This window comes from Heterodontus francisci, chromosome 7 (genome assembly GCF_036365525.1).
Source record: "Heterodontus francisci isolate sHetFra1 chromosome 7, sHetFra1.hap1, whole genome shotgun sequence".
In the NCBI taxonomy this organism is placed as follows: Eukaryota; Metazoa; Chordata; class Chondrichthyes; order Heterodontiformes; family Heterodontidae; genus Heterodontus; species Heterodontus francisci.
In genome coordinates, this window is record NC_090377.1 from 42,824,294 (window position 1) to 42,844,537 (window position 20,244).

A 20,244-nucleotide genomic window follows, 5' to 3' on the forward strand; every position below is an offset into this window, starting at 1 on the left:
GTTAGCATCATAACTGCTGAACTCAGTGGGAAGGAACAAGTATGCCTAAAAATTTATACCACTCATTTCTGAAACATAATATTTTGCCGCAACATACTAGGAAAAAAAATAATCATCCTCAAAAAGATCAACAATTAAAACAGTTACAAGGACTTTCTACGGTTGAATTGGGTAGAAGATTCTGGAACCTACATAGCCCTCTTCTTCCACTGTAGCGATATTACTTCCTCTTGAGGAGCTATGTTTAGCATTAGATGCATCACCAGCCTTATCAGCAGCATCTGGGAACAGAAACTAAAACATATAAAATGACAAGTTAGATTACAATTAATTCCTCTTTATCATGGTGCGGTGTGTGCTCGATTTAGTCGTTTAACTCTTGAACCCACATTTATGTTACCAATGTAATTTTCATCACGGATAAAGTGTCACTTTACTAAAGAAACAGACAATAATTCATAACAAAATAAAATCATCTTGTATCATATTATTTCTTCAAAAGATTCAAACGTACTTAGATCATTTTTATATATAAAAAACTGCTTGTGACAAAAATTAGATAGTGTGTATTTTGGCTCTGTGCTCACTCCTTTAAATCGAGTCATAATAACATAAGCAGGTTAAAAGCCAACTGCAGTCAGATCCCTCCATTCAGCTTATTTCAATACAATGTTGCAAGATTCTGTTACAGGCTGGAGAGAAGAAGAATGCAAAATTAAACGATGCGACGTGATTGGTTTAGTTTGCAGCTGATTGACAGTTCCTTTGAAAGTTTTAATAATTAGATATTCAAACTCGAGTAACTGCCATTTTACTCATCTCGGTATAGAAAAAGGGGTGTTTTACTTAAATAGGAGAGTCTTGGAATCAGTTAGTTTAGAGCTTCTACGAGAAAAACACAGTTTGAATTTACCAAAAAGCAATGTAGATTATTAAAGGCCCTCACAGTGATAAAATCAAAGGAAAAAAAACACTATTTGAAAGTCACTTATGAGGGATTAGCTTAGTCTGTCAAATAGTGTTTTTTTTCCTTTGATTTTATCACTGTGAGGGCCTTTAATAATCTACATTGCTTTTTGGTAAATTCAAACTGTGTTTTTCTCGTAGAAGCTCTAAAAGTAAAGTAAAAGAAAAAGTAAAAAGATCACAATTTGAAAGTCACTTATGAGGGATTAGCTTAGTCTGTCAAATTGTGATCTTTTTACTTTTTCATTTACTCAAGGAGACAGATTATGGCCTGGATTTTGTGGTCAGTGACAAAGCTGCTGACTTCGAAGAACGCTGCCCACAAAGATCTAGCCATTTCCTGATGTTAGTTTGAATCTGGTGCCAAGTAAGGGGATCTCCAGGCATCCACCAAAGGTGACATCATCAAGCAGGCTAAGCAGGCAATCACACTGATGCATTCTCAGCCACCAAACCAGAAGCAAAATGCACTGATTATCCTTCACTTTTTACATAAATTATAGCGTGAAAAAGAATGGGACATACACGTTGTGAGCTGAAATATCACTAAAAAAAAAACTTTTAAAATATTAAAACTATGGAATTATCAAAATAGAAAAAATTGACATTACTCAAATATTAAATTGGTTTTCTGGGGCACAGAGGTTGGTCAACAGTAGTTATGACTTAAAACCAAGAACAAAGAATAGTACAGCACAGGAACAGGCCATTCAGCCCTCCAAGCCTGCGCCGATCTTGATGCCTGCCTAAACTAAAACCTTTTGCACTTCCGGGGACCGTATCCCTCTATTCCCATCCTATTCATGTATTTGTCAAGATGCCTCTTAAACGTCGCTATCGTACCTGCTTCCACCACCTCCCCCGGCAGAAAGTTCCAGGCACTCACCACCCTCTGTGTAAAGAACTTGCGTCACACATCCCCTCTAAACTTTGCCCCTCTCACCTTAAACCTATGTCCCCTAGTAACTGATTCTTCCACCCTGGGGAAAAGCATCTGACTATCCACTCTGTCCATGCCGCTCATAACTTTGTAGTTTAGTTTAGTTTAGTTTAGAGATACAGCACTGAAACAGGCCCTTCGGCCCACCGAGTCTGTGCCGACCATCAACCACCCATTCATACTTTTCCTACACTAATCCCATATTCCTATCACATCCCCACCTGTCCCTATATATTTCCCTACCACCTACCTATACTAGGGGCAATTTATAATGGCCAATTAACCTATCAACCTGCAAGTCTTTGGCATGTGGGAGGAAACCGGAGCACCCGGAGGAAAGCCACGCAGACACAGGGAGAACTTGCAAACTCCACACAGGCAGCACCCAGAATCGAACCCGGCTCCCTGGAGCTGTGAGGCTGCGGTGCTAACCACTGCGCCGCCGTAAACCTCTATCATGTCTCCACCTCCGTCATTCCAGTGAAAACAATCCGAGTTTATCCAACCTCTCCTCATAGATAATACACTCCAGACCAGGCAACATCCTGGTAAACATCTTCTGTACCCTCTCCAAAGCCTCCACGTCCTTCTGGTAGTGTGGCGACCAGAATTGCACACAATATTCTAAGTGTGGCCGAACTAAAATTCTGTACAGCTGCAGCATGACTTGCCAATTTCTATACTCTATGCCCCGACCGATGAAGGCAAGCATGCCGTATGCCTCCTTGACTACCTTATCCACCTGCGTTGCCACTTTCAGTGACTTGTGGACTTGAACGCCCAGATCTCTCTGCCTGTCAATACTCCTAAGCGTTCTGCCATTTACTGTATACTTCCCACCTACATTAGACCTTCCAAAATGCATTACCTCACATTTGTCCGGATTAAACTCCATCTGCCATTTCTCCGCCCAAGTCTCCAACCGATCTATATCCTGCTGTATCCTCTGACAATCCTCATCACTATCCGCAACTCCACCAACCTTTGTGTCGTCCGCAAACTTACTAATCAGACCAACTATATTTTCCTCCAAATCATTTATATATACTATAAAGAGCAAAGGTCCCAGCACTGATCCCTGCGGAACACCACTAGTCACATCCCTCCATTCAAAAAAGCACCCTTCCACTGCTACCCTCTGTCTTCCATGACAGAGCCAGTTCTGTATCCATCTTGCCAGCTCACCTCTGATCCCGTGTGACTTCACCTTTTGTACAGTCTGCCATGAGGGACCTTGTCAAAGGCTTTACTGAAGTCCATATAGACAATATCCACTGCCCTTCCTTCACCAATCATCTTTGTCACTTCCTCAAAAAACTCAATCAAATTAGGGAGACACGACTTCCCCTTCACAAAACCATGCTGCCTCTCACTAATAAGTTCGTTTGTTTCCAAATGGGAGTAAATCCTGTCCCGAAGAATCCTCTCTAATAATTTCCCTACCACTGATGTAAGGCTCACCGGCCTATAATTTCCTGGATTATCCTCGCTACCCTTCTCAAACAAAGGAACAAAATTGGCTATTCTCCAGTCCTCTGGGACCTCACCTGTAGCCAATGAGGATACAAAGATTTCTGTCAAGGCCCCAGCAATTTCTTCCCTTGCCTCCCTCAGTATTCTGGAGTAGATCCCATCAGGCCCTGGGGACTTATCTACCTTAATGCTTTGCAAGACACCCAACGCTTCCTCCTTTTTGATAATGACATGACTGAGACTATCTACATTCCCGTCCCAAGGCTCATCATTCACCAAGTCCTTCTCTTTGGGTGAATACTGATGCAAAGTACTCATTTAGTACCTCGCCCATTTCCTCTGGATCCACACATAGATTCCCTTCTCTGTCCTTGAGTGGGCCAACCCATTCCCTGGCTACCCTCTTGCTCTTTTTTACGTATAAAAAGCCTTGGGATTTTCCTTAATCCTGTTTGCCAATGACTTTTCATGACCTCTTTTAGCCCTCCTGACTTCTTGCTTAAGTTCCTTCCTACTGTCTTTATATTCCTCAAGGGATTCATCTGTTCCTAGCCTTCCAGCCCTTACAAATGCTTCCTTTTTCTTTTTGACTAGGCTCACAATATCCTGCGTTATCCAAGGTTCCTGAAACTTGCCAAACTTATCCTTCTTCCTCAAAGGAACATGCTGGTCCTGGATTCTAATCAACTGACGTTTGAAAGACTCCCATATGTCAGATGTTGATTTACCCTCAAACAGCCGCCCCCAATCTAAATTCTTCAGTTCCTGCCTAATATTGTCATAATTAGCCTTCCCCCAATTTAGCACCTTCACCCGAGGACTACTCTTATCCTTATCCACAAGTACCTTAAACTTATGGAATTATGGTCACTGTTCCCGAAATGCTCCCCTACTGAAACTTCGACCGCCGGGCCCATTTCCCAATACCAGGTCCAGTACGGTCCCATCCCTAGTTGGACTATCTACATATTGTTTCAAGAAGCCCTCCTGGATGCTCCTTACAAATTCTGCCCCATCCAAGCCCCTAGCACTAAGTGAGTCCCAGTCAATAGAGGGGAAGTTAAAATCACCCACCACTACAACCCTGTTACCTTTACATCTTTCCAAAATATGTCTACATATCTGCTCCTCTACCTCCCGCTGGCTGTTGGGAGGCCTGGAGAAAACCCCCAACATCGTGACTTCACCCTTCCTATTCCTGAGCTCCACCCATATTGCCTTGCTGCATGACCCCTCCGAGGTGTCCTCCCGCAGTACAGCTGTGATATTCTCCTTAACCAGTAATGCTATTCCCTCACCCCTTTTATAACCCCCTCTATCCCGCCTGAAGCTTCTAAATCCTGCAATATTTAGCTGCCACTCCTGCCCCTCCCTCAACCAAGTCTCTGTAATAGCAACAACATCATAGTTCCAAGTACTAATCCAAGCTCTAAGTTCAACTGCCTTACCTGTTATACTTCTCGCATTGAAACAAATGCACTTCAGACCACCAGTCCCGCTGTGCTCCACAACATCTCCCTGCCTGCTCTTCCTCTTAGTCTTACTGGCCTTATTTACCAGCTCCTCCTCATTTATTTCACTTGCTGTCCTACTGCTCTGGTTCCCAACCCCTGCCACACTAGCTTAAACCCTCCCGAGTGACGCTAGGAAACCTCACAGCCAGGATATTTGTGCCCCTCCAGTTTAGATGCAACCCGTCCTTCTCGTACAGGTCCCATCTGTCCCTGAAGAGATCCCACTGGTCCAGATATCTGAAACCCTCCCTTCTACACCGGCTGTTCAGCCACGTGTTTGGCTGCACTATCTTCCTATTTCTAGCCTCACTGGCACGTAGCACAGGGAGTAATCCAGAGATTACAACCCTAGATAACTCCCTAAACTCCCCCTGCAGGACCTCGTCACTCTTCCTCCCTATGTCGTTGGTACCGATGTGTACCACAACCTCTGGCTGTTCACCCTCCCCCTTCAGAATGCCCCCTGTCCGTTCAGAGACATCCTTGACCCTGGCACCAGGGAGGCAACATACCATCCTGGAGTCTCTTTCACGTCCACAGAAGCGCCTATCTGTGCCCCTGACTATAGAGTCCCCTATAACTATTGCTCTTCTGTGCTTTGTCCCTCCCTGCTGAACAACAGTGCCAGCTATAGTGCCACTGCTCTGGCTGCTGCTATTTTCCCCTGATAGGCCATCTCCCCCAACAGTATCCAAAACGGTATACTTGCTAGAGAGGGGGATAGCCACAGGGGATTCCTGCACTGACTGCCTGCCCCTTCTAGCGGTTACCCATCTATCTGCCTGCACCTTGGGTGTAACCACTTCTTTAAAACTCCTGCCTATGACGCTTTCTGCCACCTGCATGCTCCTAAGTGCATCCAGTTGCCGCTCCAACCGATCCATGCGGTCTGTGAGGAGCTGCAACTGGGTACACTTCCTGCAGATGTAGTCGTCCGGAACGCTGGAAGCATCACAGACCTCCCACATCTCACAGGTGAAGCACTTCACCCCTCTAACTGACATTTCTAGCACTTATTAATAAATTAATTTAAAATACTTATTAAATCCTTACTAAATTATTATAATTAACTATATGGTCCCTAATGCTGGATTCCTACTATAAATATTAAATGCTAACTAAATACAGTAATCTCCTCCCTCTGGTTTAGTTAGTTACTCTACTTATTAGTTAATTAGGGTTTTAATCAATTTTTATCAATGTTTTATTTTCAAATTCAGTAAAAATTCCCTACCAGCCAATCAGGTCACAGCTTTCCTGTGACGTCACTTTCAGTTTTTTTTTTCCAGAGGTAATTTTTTTATACTTGCCAGCCTGGAACTCCGCCTCCGAGTCTTCTCCCAGTCAGTCAGCTGTGCTCTTTGGAAGCTCTCGGCTCCCCTCACTCTGAGGACAGGTAGGAAATGAAAGGAGTTCCACGCCCCCTCCTCACCGAACTTCCTCAGTTACCAAACTTCCACTATAGCACTCTAATGCAACCCAAGTCAGCACTCTAGTGCAAACAAAGTCAGCACTGTAAGATGGCTCACTTTTATACTGACTGACTCTAGCCCCTGAAAACAGGTTTAAACCAATTCTCTAATTAACAAGGTACAGCTGCAAGCAGAGCCTGTTTAAAGCTGGTCTAAAACTCACCTTCTCCAACCCTAACAGCAACTGCTAAGTTAATCTGCTAAATAAAAGACAGGTTAAAGATAAAATTAACCCTTAAAATCTAATTTTTAAATAACTTAGTACACCATTAAAAACCCAGTTACACCTCATTAACAAGGTGTAATTTTTGCAGAGCTTTTATAGAGTAAAAGGGGAAGCTCTCATCAGAACAGTGATTTTTAAAAGATTGCCATCTGCAACGACTTCAACAGAGCACCCTGTAGAGGATCAGAGAATCAGTGACAGCAACTTCTCTGGATTTCCACGTTTAACTGTGTATGTGCGGACGGGAGACATTGCTGTCAGTTTCACAGGATAATGACAGTGAATGCCCAGAATGCCGTCATTACAACCACAAAATCTGGGCCAACATTCTCCACTGTAAATGTATAACCAATGCCATAAATTATTCGCTCATCTGTCTTTTATTAAATTCATGCGCTTAATGAATTTAAACATAAAATTAAATTTGCAGATGGTGTTCTAGTCTCTCATCCCAGACAAGATAATTATTACAAGGGATAGGATAAGTTCAGTAAATAAAAGCAATCAACAAGCAAAGTCTTTGGTTTCACTATCTCCGGTGCATTACTGAAAGCCTATCTAGATCATGAGGCTAAGATAAACATTATCAAACATATGGTAATTGGGGCTTGCCCATAACAATAATCTATGAGCCATAATTACAGTAATAATATAAAAGTCCCAACTAACAGCACTTAAAAGTGAATATGTGGTCAATTTTACCACCTCTCAAAATTTATAAAGAAACAAGCTTACATACAAGGTTTCTGGTATTATAATGCTTAAGTAGTTTGAAACGATATTTGAATATGTCTGAGATTTGAGCACGAAGTGGACTTTAAATGGCCACTATTATTTTATGATACAGAATTTGGAACCACTAAGGCAGTTTTATGCCATTTGTGCTCATTCTGTCTACCAGAGAACTCAGAGATCATGGTGCATAAGGACAGCAAGGATGTTCTTGGGGCATGATGTGGGGATGATATCTTCAATGAAGAAATTGTGACTGACATGATCACTGAGTTTATTAAACAATAATGCTGATTAATGGAAAATAACAGTTATATATCACATCTAAAAACAAGGTAAACTTTAAAGTGATGTCATTACAAAGAAAGCAACGACCACAAAATCAAAGTTACAACATTTTCATTTTGCTACAATCTACTTCTCTTAATTCAAATGTCTGTAATGTATATTAGAACTAAAGAACCATAGAAAGGTCTCGGCACAGAAGGAGGCCTTTCAGCCCATTGTGTCTGCGCCGACTGAAAAAACAAACCGCCCAATCTAATCCCACCTTCCAACATCTGGTCCGTAGCCTTGCAGGTTACAGTATTTCAGGTTCATGTCCAGGTACCTTTTAAAAGAGCTGAGGGTTTCTGCCTCCACCACCGATCCAGGCAGTGAATTCCAGACACCCATCACCCTCAGGATGAAAAGGTTTATCCTCATGCCCCCTCTAATCCTTCTACCAATCACCTTAAATCTGTGCCCCCTGGTAACTGACCTCTCCACTAGGTGAAACAGGTCCTCCCGTTCTGTTCTATCTGGGCCCCTCATAATTTTGTACACTTCAATTAAGTCACCCCTCAGCCTCCTCTGTTCTAAGGAAAACAACCCTAGCCGATCCAATTTTTCCTCATAATTGCAACTTTCAAGCAAATTTCTTTTTAGCCCCAAATTTCTCCTTTGTTGTGCTATTTACACTGTTAAATTATTGAAAAATTTTAAATATTAGTGCAAAAACTACTTCAAATTATTAGTAGACTGTACTTTTAAACAAATTAACAACTTACTAATAAAATGGAGTTTAGAACTTCATTGCTAATCGGTGACTCTTCCACACGCCTATGTCTATGCATCCTCTTACGAGCACTGTGAACCATATTTGACATAGTGGATAGTCTAGGCATGTGAACTGTTGGTTCTGTGAGCTTTTGCAATGCTTGGCTGATATCTGCATTCTCTGCTGAAAAGAAGTATTACTATAAACAACTTAGTAAGTACACTGAAACTGTATGTTGTACACAAACCAAACACTAAAAAGTCATGCATTGTTATCTGAATTTCAGATTCCGCTGTTTTAACCTTTGCTTTCATCTTCAAAAGCTGACTTTCCAAGAAGCTCATCAGTCGACTCTTTCCGGCGACAAAGTTTAAAGAACTCAGTAAGAAAATCTCCTATATATAAAAAAAAAAGTAGAACCTTTTAGGATTTCTTACAGAATTCTGTTATAATGTAAAATTTTGAGTTCACTCTCACTTGCAGTTTTTCATATTACAGTGGAATAATATTATACCCAACAAGCATTGGGGGTTATCAGCCTTCCTCACTCTGACAGACCACTGGGGTGCTTGTAGAGCATCAAGGTCCCTGGCAAAAAAAAAAGTTTAAAATTGTGAAAAGTATTTACACCTTCTTAAGCAGCTTAATAGCTCTGCTTCAAAACACTGTATTTACAACATGGGGCAGATGCTATCAACTTCTCTGCTACATGGAAGAATGTTATTAATTTCTCACAATCTCAATTTACTTATCACAGCTGCACAAAAAGCCAGAGTTAAAATCAGTTTCAGGAATACTCCTAGACACCTTCACTCTTTCATTCCTTGTTTACTTTCATTAAGAACAAACTTACTTAGCTTTCTAAGCCCTTACACAATACCAATTACTTACAAAGTACAATGAAATTAATTGCCATGCACCATTTATCAATCTTCCATGTTGAATTTTATCTCAGTACTTTTCTCAAATCTCAGCAAAACCCAATGAAATCCTTTCCAAAAGCTAGCTAAATGGACTGAAGAGACTAAAAGGTCATAAAGGTTATTCTCTACAAATAGAACATCCTAGGTTAACAAAATATACTAGATTATAAATGTATTATGAACTCTTGCAAGCAAAATAACAAATTTGTTGTTTTGCAGAACTGCCGAAGGATGAAATATCAACAATTCTGAGCTTTTATTCAAACACATTTGTAAACTTGATAAAACAATTTTGAACAGGAAAAATAAAATTAAAGCTAATCAGTACTTACGAGTATACATCATTGTCAACAATAATGCCTTCTGTGAGATGAGGCCAAGTGGTGGCTAAATGCAATTCACTAAAACAAAAATATGACACTAGTCAGAGTCTTATTCATCATTATTAAATGCATTGAGGCCGTGCTGTTAAATTTCAAAAGAAAATGTGGAAGAACATGCCTGGTAAAGAAAGATGGTTTAAACTAAATTGGTAGAGGGATGGGCACCAGCACATAGAAGTAGAAAAGAGGAATAAGGTGCATAATGTGAGAGTGTTAGTACGAGAGAAGGGATATTAGATAGGAGCAGACTGAGAAGGGCTTTGTGGATTGCAATGACAGGATTACAATGCATGTATCTGGTGAATAAGGTTTGGTAAGCTACAAGCACAAACAGCAGCATGGGAATATGATATGATGAAAATAAGGGAAACGTGGCTTAAAAATGGTGAGATAAAACAAAGTGCTGGAAATACTCAGCAGGTCAGGCAGCATCTGTGGAGAGCAAAAGAGTTAAAGTTTCAGGTCTGTGACCTGAGGCCACAGGTCACAGACCTGAAACGTTAACTCTGCTTCTCTCTCCACAGATGTTGCCTGACCTGCTGAGTATTTCCAGCACTTTCTGTTTCTATTTCAGATTTCCAACATCTGCAGTATTTTGCTTTTATTAAAAATGGTTAGGACTGGGCGTTTAATAAACAAGGATATAAAGTGTTCAGAAAAGATAGAGAAGAAAAAAAGGGAGATGGGGTGGCAATACTGCAGAGAAGACATTATTGTGTTGGAAAGAGGGGATGTCCTTAACAAGGCAAGGACAGAATCCATTTGGTTAGAGTTGAGAAGCAAAAAGTGTATTATCAGGCTATTAGGGGTATTCTATAGGCCTCCAAATAGTGAGAGAGATAGAGGAGCAAATTTGCAGGGAAATCACAGATGTGCAAGAACATCTTGTGATGGTGATATTGGGGGACTTTAATTAACCCAATATCAATTGGGATAATTTCAGGGTAAAGGGAAAGGAGGAGGAGGAATTTCTGGATTGTGTTCAGGAAAATTTCCTTGATTAATATGTTCTTGGCCCAACTAGAAGGGAGACATTGCTGGATCTGGTGTTGGGAAATGAGGTGGGCCAAGTGGATCAAATGTCTGTGGGGGAGCACTTGCATAAAAGTGATCGTTGTATCGTAAGGTTTAGACTCGTAATGCAGAAAAGCAAGGATCGATTAAAAGTAAAACAGCTAGATTGGAAGAGGGCTAACTTTAATATAATGAGAAGGTATCTAGCCAGGATAAGATGGAACCAAACAATAGGTTATCTTTAAAGGAAGAGATGCTTAGGCTACAGGCTAGGTAACATTGCAACAAGAGCAAAAAGGGGAACCAAAAACATGGCTCCTTGGATGACAAGGGAGATAGAGATTATGATGAAACAAAAAAGGAGGGTGCATGATGCATGTTGGTCCTTTAGAGGATGAGAAGGGGAATTTAGTTATGGGATATGATGAAATGGCCGAGGCATTGAACAGGTATTTTGTATCGGTCTTCGCAGTGGAGGACATTAATAACATGCCAGTAATTGACAAAGAGACGAACGTAGGTGAGGACCTGGAAACAATCATTATTACGGAAGAGGTAGTGTTGGGCAAGCTAATGGAGCTAAGGATTGATAAGTCTCCTGGCCCTGATGGAATGCATCCTAGGGTACTAAAAGAGATGGCGGGAGAGATAGCAGGTGCACTGGCGATAATTTTCCAAAATTCACTGGACTCTGGGGTAGTCCCAGCAGATTGGAAAACTGTTTAAAAAGGGAGGTAGACAAAGGATGGGGAATTTTAGACCAGTTAGCTTAACCTCTGTCGTGGGGAAGATGCTCGAGTCTATTATCAAGGAAGAAATAGCAGGGCATCTCGATAGAAATTGTCCCGTTGGGCAGACGCAGCATGGGTTCATGAAGGGCAGGTCATGCTTGACAAATCTTTTGGAATTCTATGATGACATTACGAGCAAGGTGGACAATGGGGACCCAGTGGATGTGGTGTACCTAGATTTCCAAAAAGCCTTCGACAAGGTGCCACACAAGAGGCTGCTGTATAAAATAAGGATGCATGGCGTTAGGGGTAAAGTATTAGCATGGATAGAGGATTGGTTGACTGACAGGAAGCAGAGAGTGGGGATAAATGAGTGCTATTCTGGTTGGCAATCAGTCACTAGTGGTGTGCCTCAGGGATCGGTGTTGGGTCCGCAATTATTTACAATTTATATAGATGATTTGGAGTTGGGGACCAATTGTAGGGTGTCAAAGTTTGCAGATGACACTAAGATGAGTGGCAGAGCAAAGTGTGCAGATGACTGTGAAACTTTGCAGAGGAACATAGATACATTGAGTGAGTGGGCAAAGGACTGGCAGATGGAATACAATGTTAATAAATGTGAAGTCATTCATTTCGGTAGGAGTAACAGTAAAAAGGATTATTACTTGAATGGTAAAAAGTTGCAGCATGCTGCTATGCAGAGGGACCTGGGTGTCCTTGTGCATGAATCACAGAAGCTTGGTCTGCAGGTACAGCAAGTAATTAGGAAGGCAAATGGAATTTTGTCCTTCATTGCTAAAGGGATTGAGTTTAAAAGCAGAGAGGTTATGTTGCAGCTGTATAAGGTACTGGTGAGGCCGCACCTGGAGTACTGTGTGCAGTTTTGGTCTCCTTACTTGAGAAAGGATGTACTGGCACTGGAGAGGGTGCAGAGGAGGTTCACTAGGTTGATTCCGGAGTTGAGGGGGTTGGCTTATGAGGAGAGACTAAGTAGATTGGGATTATATTCATTGGAATTCAGAAGAATGAGGGGGGATCTTATAGAAACATATAAAATCAAGAAGGGAATAGATAAGATACAAGTGGAGAGTATGTTTCCACTGGCAGGTGAAGCTAGGACAAGAGGGCATAGCCTCAAGATTAGAGGGAGCAGATTTAGGACTGAATTAAGAAGGAACTTCTTCACCCAGAGGGTTGTTAATCTATGGAATTCCTTGCCCAGTGAAGTAGTTGACGCTTCTTCAGTAAACGTTTTTAAAGCTAAGATAGATATCTTTTTGAATAATAAAGGAATTAAGGGATACGGTGAGAACGCGGGTAAGTGGATCTGAGTCCACGAAAAGATCAGCCATGATCTTATTGAATGGCGGAGCAGGCTCGAGGGGCCGGACGGCCTACTCCTGCTCCTACTTCTTATGATCTTAGATGAATTCTTCAAGTGAGAACTGGGCCAAATACAATAAGTTGAGAGGGGAGGTGAAGAGGTAAATAAAACTGGCACAGAGAGAATATGAGAATAGAATGGCAGTCAACATAAAAGGGAACCCAAAAATCTTCTACCGGCATGTAAATAATAAGTGGGTAGTAAGAGGTGGAGTGGGGTCTATTAGGGACAAAGAGGGTAATTAAGGAGAGTCAGCACAGATTTGTAAAAGACACATCAAGTTTGACTAATCTAACTGAACTTTTTGATGAAGTAATAGAGAAGGCTGATGAAGGGAATGCAGTCAATATTGTCTATATGGATTTTATTAAAACGTCTGACAAAGTACCACATAAAAGGCTTGTTAACAAAATTGAGGCTCATGGAATGGAGGGTCAGTGTCCAACTGGATAAAACATTGGCTGAAGGACAGAAACAGTGAGTTATGATAAATGGTAGTTTTTCAGACTAGAGGATGGTATTCAGTGATGTTCCACAAGGATCAGTGCTAGCACCGATACTTTTTGTGCAATATATAAATGATCTGCATTTTGAAATAGAGAATTTCAAAATTTGCCGATGACATCAAACTTGCAGGAGTGGCAAACAATGAGGATGATACGGACTGCCTGCAATAGGACATAGATAAGCTAACACAGAATGCACAGACAAGTGGCAGATAGAATTTAATACTAACAAGGGTGAAGGTGATGCATTTTGGCAGAAGGGATAGGGTGAGGCAAGATAGACATAATGGCACAGTTCTAAAGTGTGTGCAGCAACAGAGGGATCTGCGGGTGCATGTACATCAATCTTTGAAGGTGGCAGGACATGTTGAGAATGGTTAGCAAAGCATATGGGATCTTGGGCTCATAAATAGAGGCATGGAGTACAAAAGCAGGTAAGTTCTGCTGAACCATTATAAAGCTCTAGACAGGCCACAACTAGAATATTGCATCAACTTTTGGTCACCACACTTTAGGAAGGATGTGAGGGTCCTCGAGAGGGTGCAGAGGAGATTTACCAGAAAGGTTCCAGGCATGGGGGATTTTATTTACAAGGTTAGCTTGGAAAAGCTGGGGGTGTTCTCCCTAGAGCAAAGGAGATTGAAATGAGATTTGATAGAAGTTGACAAGATTATGACAGGTTTAGATAAGTTAGACAAGGAAAAACTGTTTCTATTTACTGATGGTACAAGGACTAAGGGACACAGATTTGAAGATTTTGGGCAAAAGATGCAGGAGGAACATGAGGAAAAACCTTTTTATGTAGCAAGTGGTAATGACCTGGAACTTGTTGCAGAGGGTGGTGGAAGCGGAAACAATCAATGATTTCAAAAGGAAATTGGACAGGTATGTGAAGGAAATAAACTTGCAGGGTGACAGGGATTGTGCGGGGGGAGTGGGACTGATTGGATTATTCCGCCGAGAGCCAGCATGGACTCAATAGGTCAAATGGCCTCCTTCTATGATGTAAATGACTGTGACTCAAAGACAAATTTTAATAAACTGTTGCTATACAATTACACTGTTCTTCAGGGATATTTAGAGGTGCACTTAGAAGCTATATTCTATTCCTCTCTTCCAGTGACACAGACAGCAAGTTTCATGACACAGGGTGGTCGGAATCAGAGACAGGGCAACGTTAATGTGGTACCATTACCATTGTGCAATTCAGAATGTGTACCTGCTTGCCCCATCTCTAAGTTATTCAAAGCTGATACATAACTGCCACTTTGCCTAAAGTTAGTGATGTTAAAATAAATTCAATACATGCTTCCCCCATTGGCTTGGTGCATAAAATGTGCTCTGACCTGATGCTCATCCAGTACAGAAAGGATCCAAGTTCAATATTTAGCTTGTAAAGAGTTTGCTCATCTCAGGCAGAAGTGGTGGAAGATCTATCACCAGTCCCACTTCTAATCACCACCTAGTACAATCTACTGACTGTAATTTATTTATTTTGAAATATGAATGCAAATAGCTACTAACTTTTTTTAAATAAGTGATATATACTGGAAAGTGGGCATCAGATCATGATTAATATCCTTTCTATAATGGAGTGCCTAAAACTGCACACAGTATTCTAACTGTGGTATGCATCATCTAACAACATTTGGATTCATAATATCAGGTTATGCTAGTATACTAGGTACTGATTACCATCCAGACAGGTGAAGTACCAAGATATGAATGCATGATTTAGTTACACTGATCTCAACTCTTTAAAATACACTGCTATAAATAGCAACATTTAAAATATTAAAAATACACAATTTTATCTAACTGAAGCTTAGCAATTAGCCACCTCACCTGGCTCGGTACCAAGTGGCAGTGATGAGTAAACCAATGGCCACTCTGAGACAGAGTCCAATAACGTCCATTTAAATGATTTAAAAGGTTCAATTTTGCTAAAAATAGATACCATTTTAAGAGAATTTATGAATAACTAATATTTATTGTATTATGGCATTTTAAAAAATTGAGACATCTTTAATTCTTGAACCAAAATGGAATCTACATTTTTATATCTAAATTAGTTGGAACTGCTGTAGTAGCATGCCTTTCGATGTTGAAAAATTATGAGGGCCCGATAATTCACTTAAAATAACACACTGTGTACAATGGGTCAGGAATTCCCAATGGCTTTAGCTGAGGTGTAACTTTTTTCAAAATCAAGACATACAAATTCCTCTAACCTGAGAGGAAATGGTCTAGTTTACACTAACTGTAACATTTCCTAACACACCAAAAAGAAATCAAAACTAAACTGATTTAAATACAGTAACTAATATCAATTTGGTGGGTGAAGAACATTCTGTTCCCAAATTGATTGCATAATTAATGCAGTGTGTTACTATTAATGCATTGAAAATACCAAATGGATCCTAGATTGTTCCATAAAACAGAAGTATTTAAAATATACACATTGTTTATTACATGTGTGAGAAAGCAATCTAGTAGCTTTATTCAGCATGCTTTGGGGAAACAGGCAGACCAATTTGGACAGCAAAAGGCTCACAGGGGTGTTGAAGAGTCTAGTCCAACAGCTGAGAAGCTGCAACTACAGCAAATTAAAAGGGAAAAAGCATGTTAGCAGCTTCAAGATTTGCTCAATATGTTAAACATCTTGTGAAGGCCCTGGGATTGTAACCATGTTTGCTGGTGGGTGAGATCATCATACCTCCAGACCTCATATACAGAATGTCTGCGATAAGGTACGAATTAGGACAAACATCTCTCTAGCATAGAATGATACTGCAGATGGTGGTAAGGGATGTGGATACTTGCGCATGATCTGCAGAAAAACTCAATATAAGGAGAGCCAAGCACCCAGTTAGGTAGAGCTCTCAGGGAGATTTGTGACACCAGTGTCATTGATAGTAGAAAGACTGATCACCTTTGCATCCTGGGCACAGATATGGAGGTTGTGCTATTTACAACTGTTATGTTTTAGTGTATTGCTCAGAATTGGTAGTAATATTTATGCTTGAGTGGGTTATTATCTCTATCAAGTCCAGTGGTGAAACTCTTTATTCAACCAGAGGGTAAATAAGATTAACCACCCCACAACATGTAACTTCATAACTAGAAAACACTTAGATGAATTTCAGGATCAGACAATGAAAATAAGCACATATATAGCCTTAATTTCTGTTACTGCTTGCATCAAGAAATCGCACAGCCTCACCTAATAGGGTCTTCACATGCTCCAAATGGTAATTTTCCAAATTCTAGACCACCCACTTCTCCTCCAACCAATGCATCAAAATCTACATATGAAGGGAATTTCTGTATGAGGCATTTTGCAACCATAAAATGTTAGAAACTTCAAAATCTTATACAGCTGACAAGCATCTACCATGCATAAATTAACTTTTAATATCTGAATTATACAGCCCACTGGATAAAATACAGCAATACTATGGAACATTGCTTCTGTAGGGAGCCTGAACACAAAACATTTCCTGTCTGTGTCCAAGAGTAATACTTGATAAGCTAAGATTTATACCAGACCCATCAATTTATTAACAGTCTACAGTTTTTATAGCATATGTAGTACCCTGACCTATGCTTTGCAACAAAGAAGAAAGCCTGCATCACAAAACATTTCAGAGCACCAAAAAATGCAATAAACGTTATGGATGTTAATCACATGTGAATGTGATGACATTAACACACTCATGAAACTTCCACACCAACAGTGAAATCCAAATAAAGTTAGTTTCAGAGCATATGTTTTAATGTAATTATTGTGACTTGTTGCAAAGCCAGTTGACTAAGCACCTTTTTGGATGATTAGAATAGGCTATAAGGTGTGCAGGCCACTTTTTTTATAAAATCTGAAGAACTTGTGCACAATTGTTCTACTAAGTAGCTTCATCCTATAGGCACCAGCTTCAAGCATATGGGGAAGCGATATATTACTTCACAATATACATAATATACCAAGCAACACAAGTTTCCCAAAAATAGTAACAACCCCGAAATATTAAGATACTTCAAAATGAACTCAATGCACCTGGACATATTGTATAAGATGCCTACATATCAGGACCAAGTGTTGTGTCAGTAACCTGAGGATACATTACTGCATGTAAGACTTGTAACAACAATCATCCTGCTCCTCACAATCCAGATTTCTGAAGCTCTACCTCTGCTCCCCACAAACATCACCACAGGAGATCTACTAATTGTAAAGAAAGACTTGCATTTATATCGCACTTTTCACAACCACCGGACGTCTCAAAGCGCTTCAGAGTCAATGAAGTATTTTTGAAGTGTAATCACTTTTGTGATGTTGGAAACACTGCAGCCAAATTGTGCACAGCAAACTCCTACAAATAATGTGATACCGACCAGACAATCTTTTTATGTGATGTTGATTGAGGGATAAATGTTGGCTTAGACACCAGGGATAATTCCCCTACTCCTTTTCGAAATAGTACAGTGGGATCTTTTTACATCCACCTGGGAAGGCCTTGGTTTAACGTTTTATTCGAAAGATGGCACCGACAACGATACAGTACTGAGGGAGTGTCAGCATTGATTTTTATGCTCAAGTCTGCAGTGGGACTTGAACTCAGAACCTTGTCATGCAGCTGTTACTGATACAATTAAATTCTAACACTATGTTTAATTGTGATGGGCAACTGCGAATACTAAGGCAACAAATTCAAATTGTGCATTAGGAAGAGGTGAAAGGCAACAGCACAAGATACTGTAAATGGAAGATATTCAAATCTATTACTATCTATTTCTTTAATCTATTTTATACACCCAAATTTAAACATGGAGCCTGATCTGTTGTGCCAATATATGGAATGAACATTTAATTTTACCATAATGCTACATTGTTCAGTGAATGGCATTATGCAGCAATGATTTTCACAGCACTAATAAGACTAATTATCAAAATTAGAATTTTTCATGTTCATTAACAGCTTAATCTGAATAAATGAAATTTTAAAAATCCAACTGAAATCCATCAAGTTTTCATTAAGTTGTTGGGTTAGAAGCATTTTTGAATCCAAGCCAGTGACAGTTTCTCCATCTAAATAAATTTAGTTTTCATACAAATTGCATTCAGAAACTCTAATGAAATGGAAACCTTCAACTATTATGTCAGTGTGCTTAAAATGCAACTGCTCATATCATGAAGGTTAACTCTGCTCTCTCATAGTTGCATAAGTTGTAGGCAGTGCTCACTTTTGCTTTGTAATAAAAAGCTAGTATTTTTCTCCTTTCTTTTGACTTCCTGCTTCATATAATCACACCCCAACCGAGAGGCCAATCAAGCAACATGCTCATTGACACTTGTTTGGTATACCCAAGTATGAGTTTGATCACAAAATAAAATTCAGCACTGCAAACTACTGTAGTACTCTCTGGGTAAAAAGCAAAAATTCAATGGTTTGGCACTACATAGCTGGTATGTGTTGCAATATCAACAGGTAAAGGTATACTATCAGTTGCCTGAACTGTATGCCCATCACAGTGGACAGCAAGAAAAACTGCGCTGATAAGAGAAGCTGGTAAGAAACTGTTACTGTGACCAAACTTATTTTAAGAATCAAAATATGGCCAACGTAAATATCAATACAAGAATCTCAACAAATAACATAGCTTCACAGCACACAACAGTAACTCCATCGTTTCCGCCTCCCTCATCTTGAGAATTAACAACAAATGGAAAGCAACAAAGTCAAGAAAGGAGGCAAAATGAAGTCAAGAAAGGAGGCAAAATGCAAGCAGATATAAAGTTTTTAAAAAAACAAAGTCTGAGCACGGGTAAATACATACACAGTATGCATTAAAGGAACTATGGGCTTCTGTTTGAATTTTTATGGTGCTCAGTAGCAACCTTTAAATTGCACAATTAAAATATAGATGTAATCTAATAACATTAAATACAACCTGAAGCATCATACCTGGAGGTTGCTGGGGCCAAGAGTACTGTTGCCAGTCTTGAAGGATATAAGTAAACCGGATAGCTACACTTACTGGGGGCAAAGGTGTCAAAGGACATCCCTGGAAGAAAAAAACTTACAGGCAACTTTACCTCTGATAAAGCGTTCTAAGTAAACAGAAAAGATTAGGCTTAAATTTCCTACAATTCAGAAGTCACTTCATTCTTTGAGCTAAAAACTAGCAATTTTATTTCACATAAAAATCGCTGGTTAAAAAAAGATAGTTAAAGATGCAAAATAACAATATGTTAATTACATAAGACAGGGGTTCTCAACTTCTTTGCTTCTGAGACCCATTTCCCATGTTATAAAAATTTCACAGACCCCCTGTAACACAAGTAATTTTTCTGTATAAAAAGAGTTACTATTAAACATACATTTATTATTTTTGTTTTACTTAATGTGAAACTTGTTGCTGGTGCCGGGCTCCAGATTGCGGCTAGGGTGAGGGGTAGTAGCAACACCAGATCCAGGCTCAGGTGAGAAGTGTAGCATTACGTTGCAAATGCAAGCCTTCTTGTGCCTGCATAAGAGGCGAAGTTCAGCTACTGGCCATTGGTTGAATAGAATGTGCATGTTAAGGTAATCAGGCAGAGTCAACATTGTTTTGTGAAAGGGAAATCATGTCTAACCAATTTATTGAAGTTCTTTAAAGAAGCAACGTGCTGTGGATAAAGGGGAAGCAGTGGATGTACTGTACTTAGATTTCCAGAAGGCATTTGATAAGGTGCCACACCAAAGGTTATTGTGGAAAACAAAAGCTCATGGTGTAGGGGATAACATATAGGCACAGATGGAAGATTAGCTAGCTAACAGGAAACAGAGAGTAGACATAAATGGGTCATTTTCTAGTTGGCAAGATGTAATGAGTGGTGTGCCACAGGGAGCGTGCTGGAGCCTCAACTTTTTACAATTTATATAAATGACTTGGATGAA

General features: G+C 40.1%; 1 protein-coding gene across 2 annotated transcripts in view; it reads right to left on the bottom strand.

Moving 5' to 3' along the window:
- The window catches only part of rab3gap1 (RAB3 GTPase activating protein subunit 1), a 118,384-nt gene that overhangs the window by 51,283 nt on the left and 46,857 nt on the right, over positions 1 to 20,244 (bottom strand). The window contains exons 9-15 of one of the 2 annotated variants that reach the window (XM_068035073.1): positions 19,270 to 19,369; positions 16,530 to 16,611; positions 9,618 to 9,686; positions 8,877 to 8,950; positions 8,665 to 8,757; positions 8,373 to 8,545; positions 193 to 294 (exon numbers count right to left, since the gene is read on the bottom strand). In XM_068035073.1, the coding sequence (XP_067891174.1) occupies positions 193 to 294; positions 8,373 to 8,545; positions 8,665 to 8,757; positions 8,877 to 8,950; positions 9,618 to 9,686; positions 16,530 to 16,611; positions 19,270 to 19,369 (693 nt within the window). The remainder of the gene's footprint in view (positions 1 to 192; positions 295 to 8,372; positions 8,546 to 8,664; positions 8,758 to 8,876; positions 8,951 to 9,617; positions 9,687 to 16,529; positions 16,612 to 19,269; positions 19,370 to 20,244) is intronic. The other variant, XM_068035074.1, reaches the window with a different exon arrangement.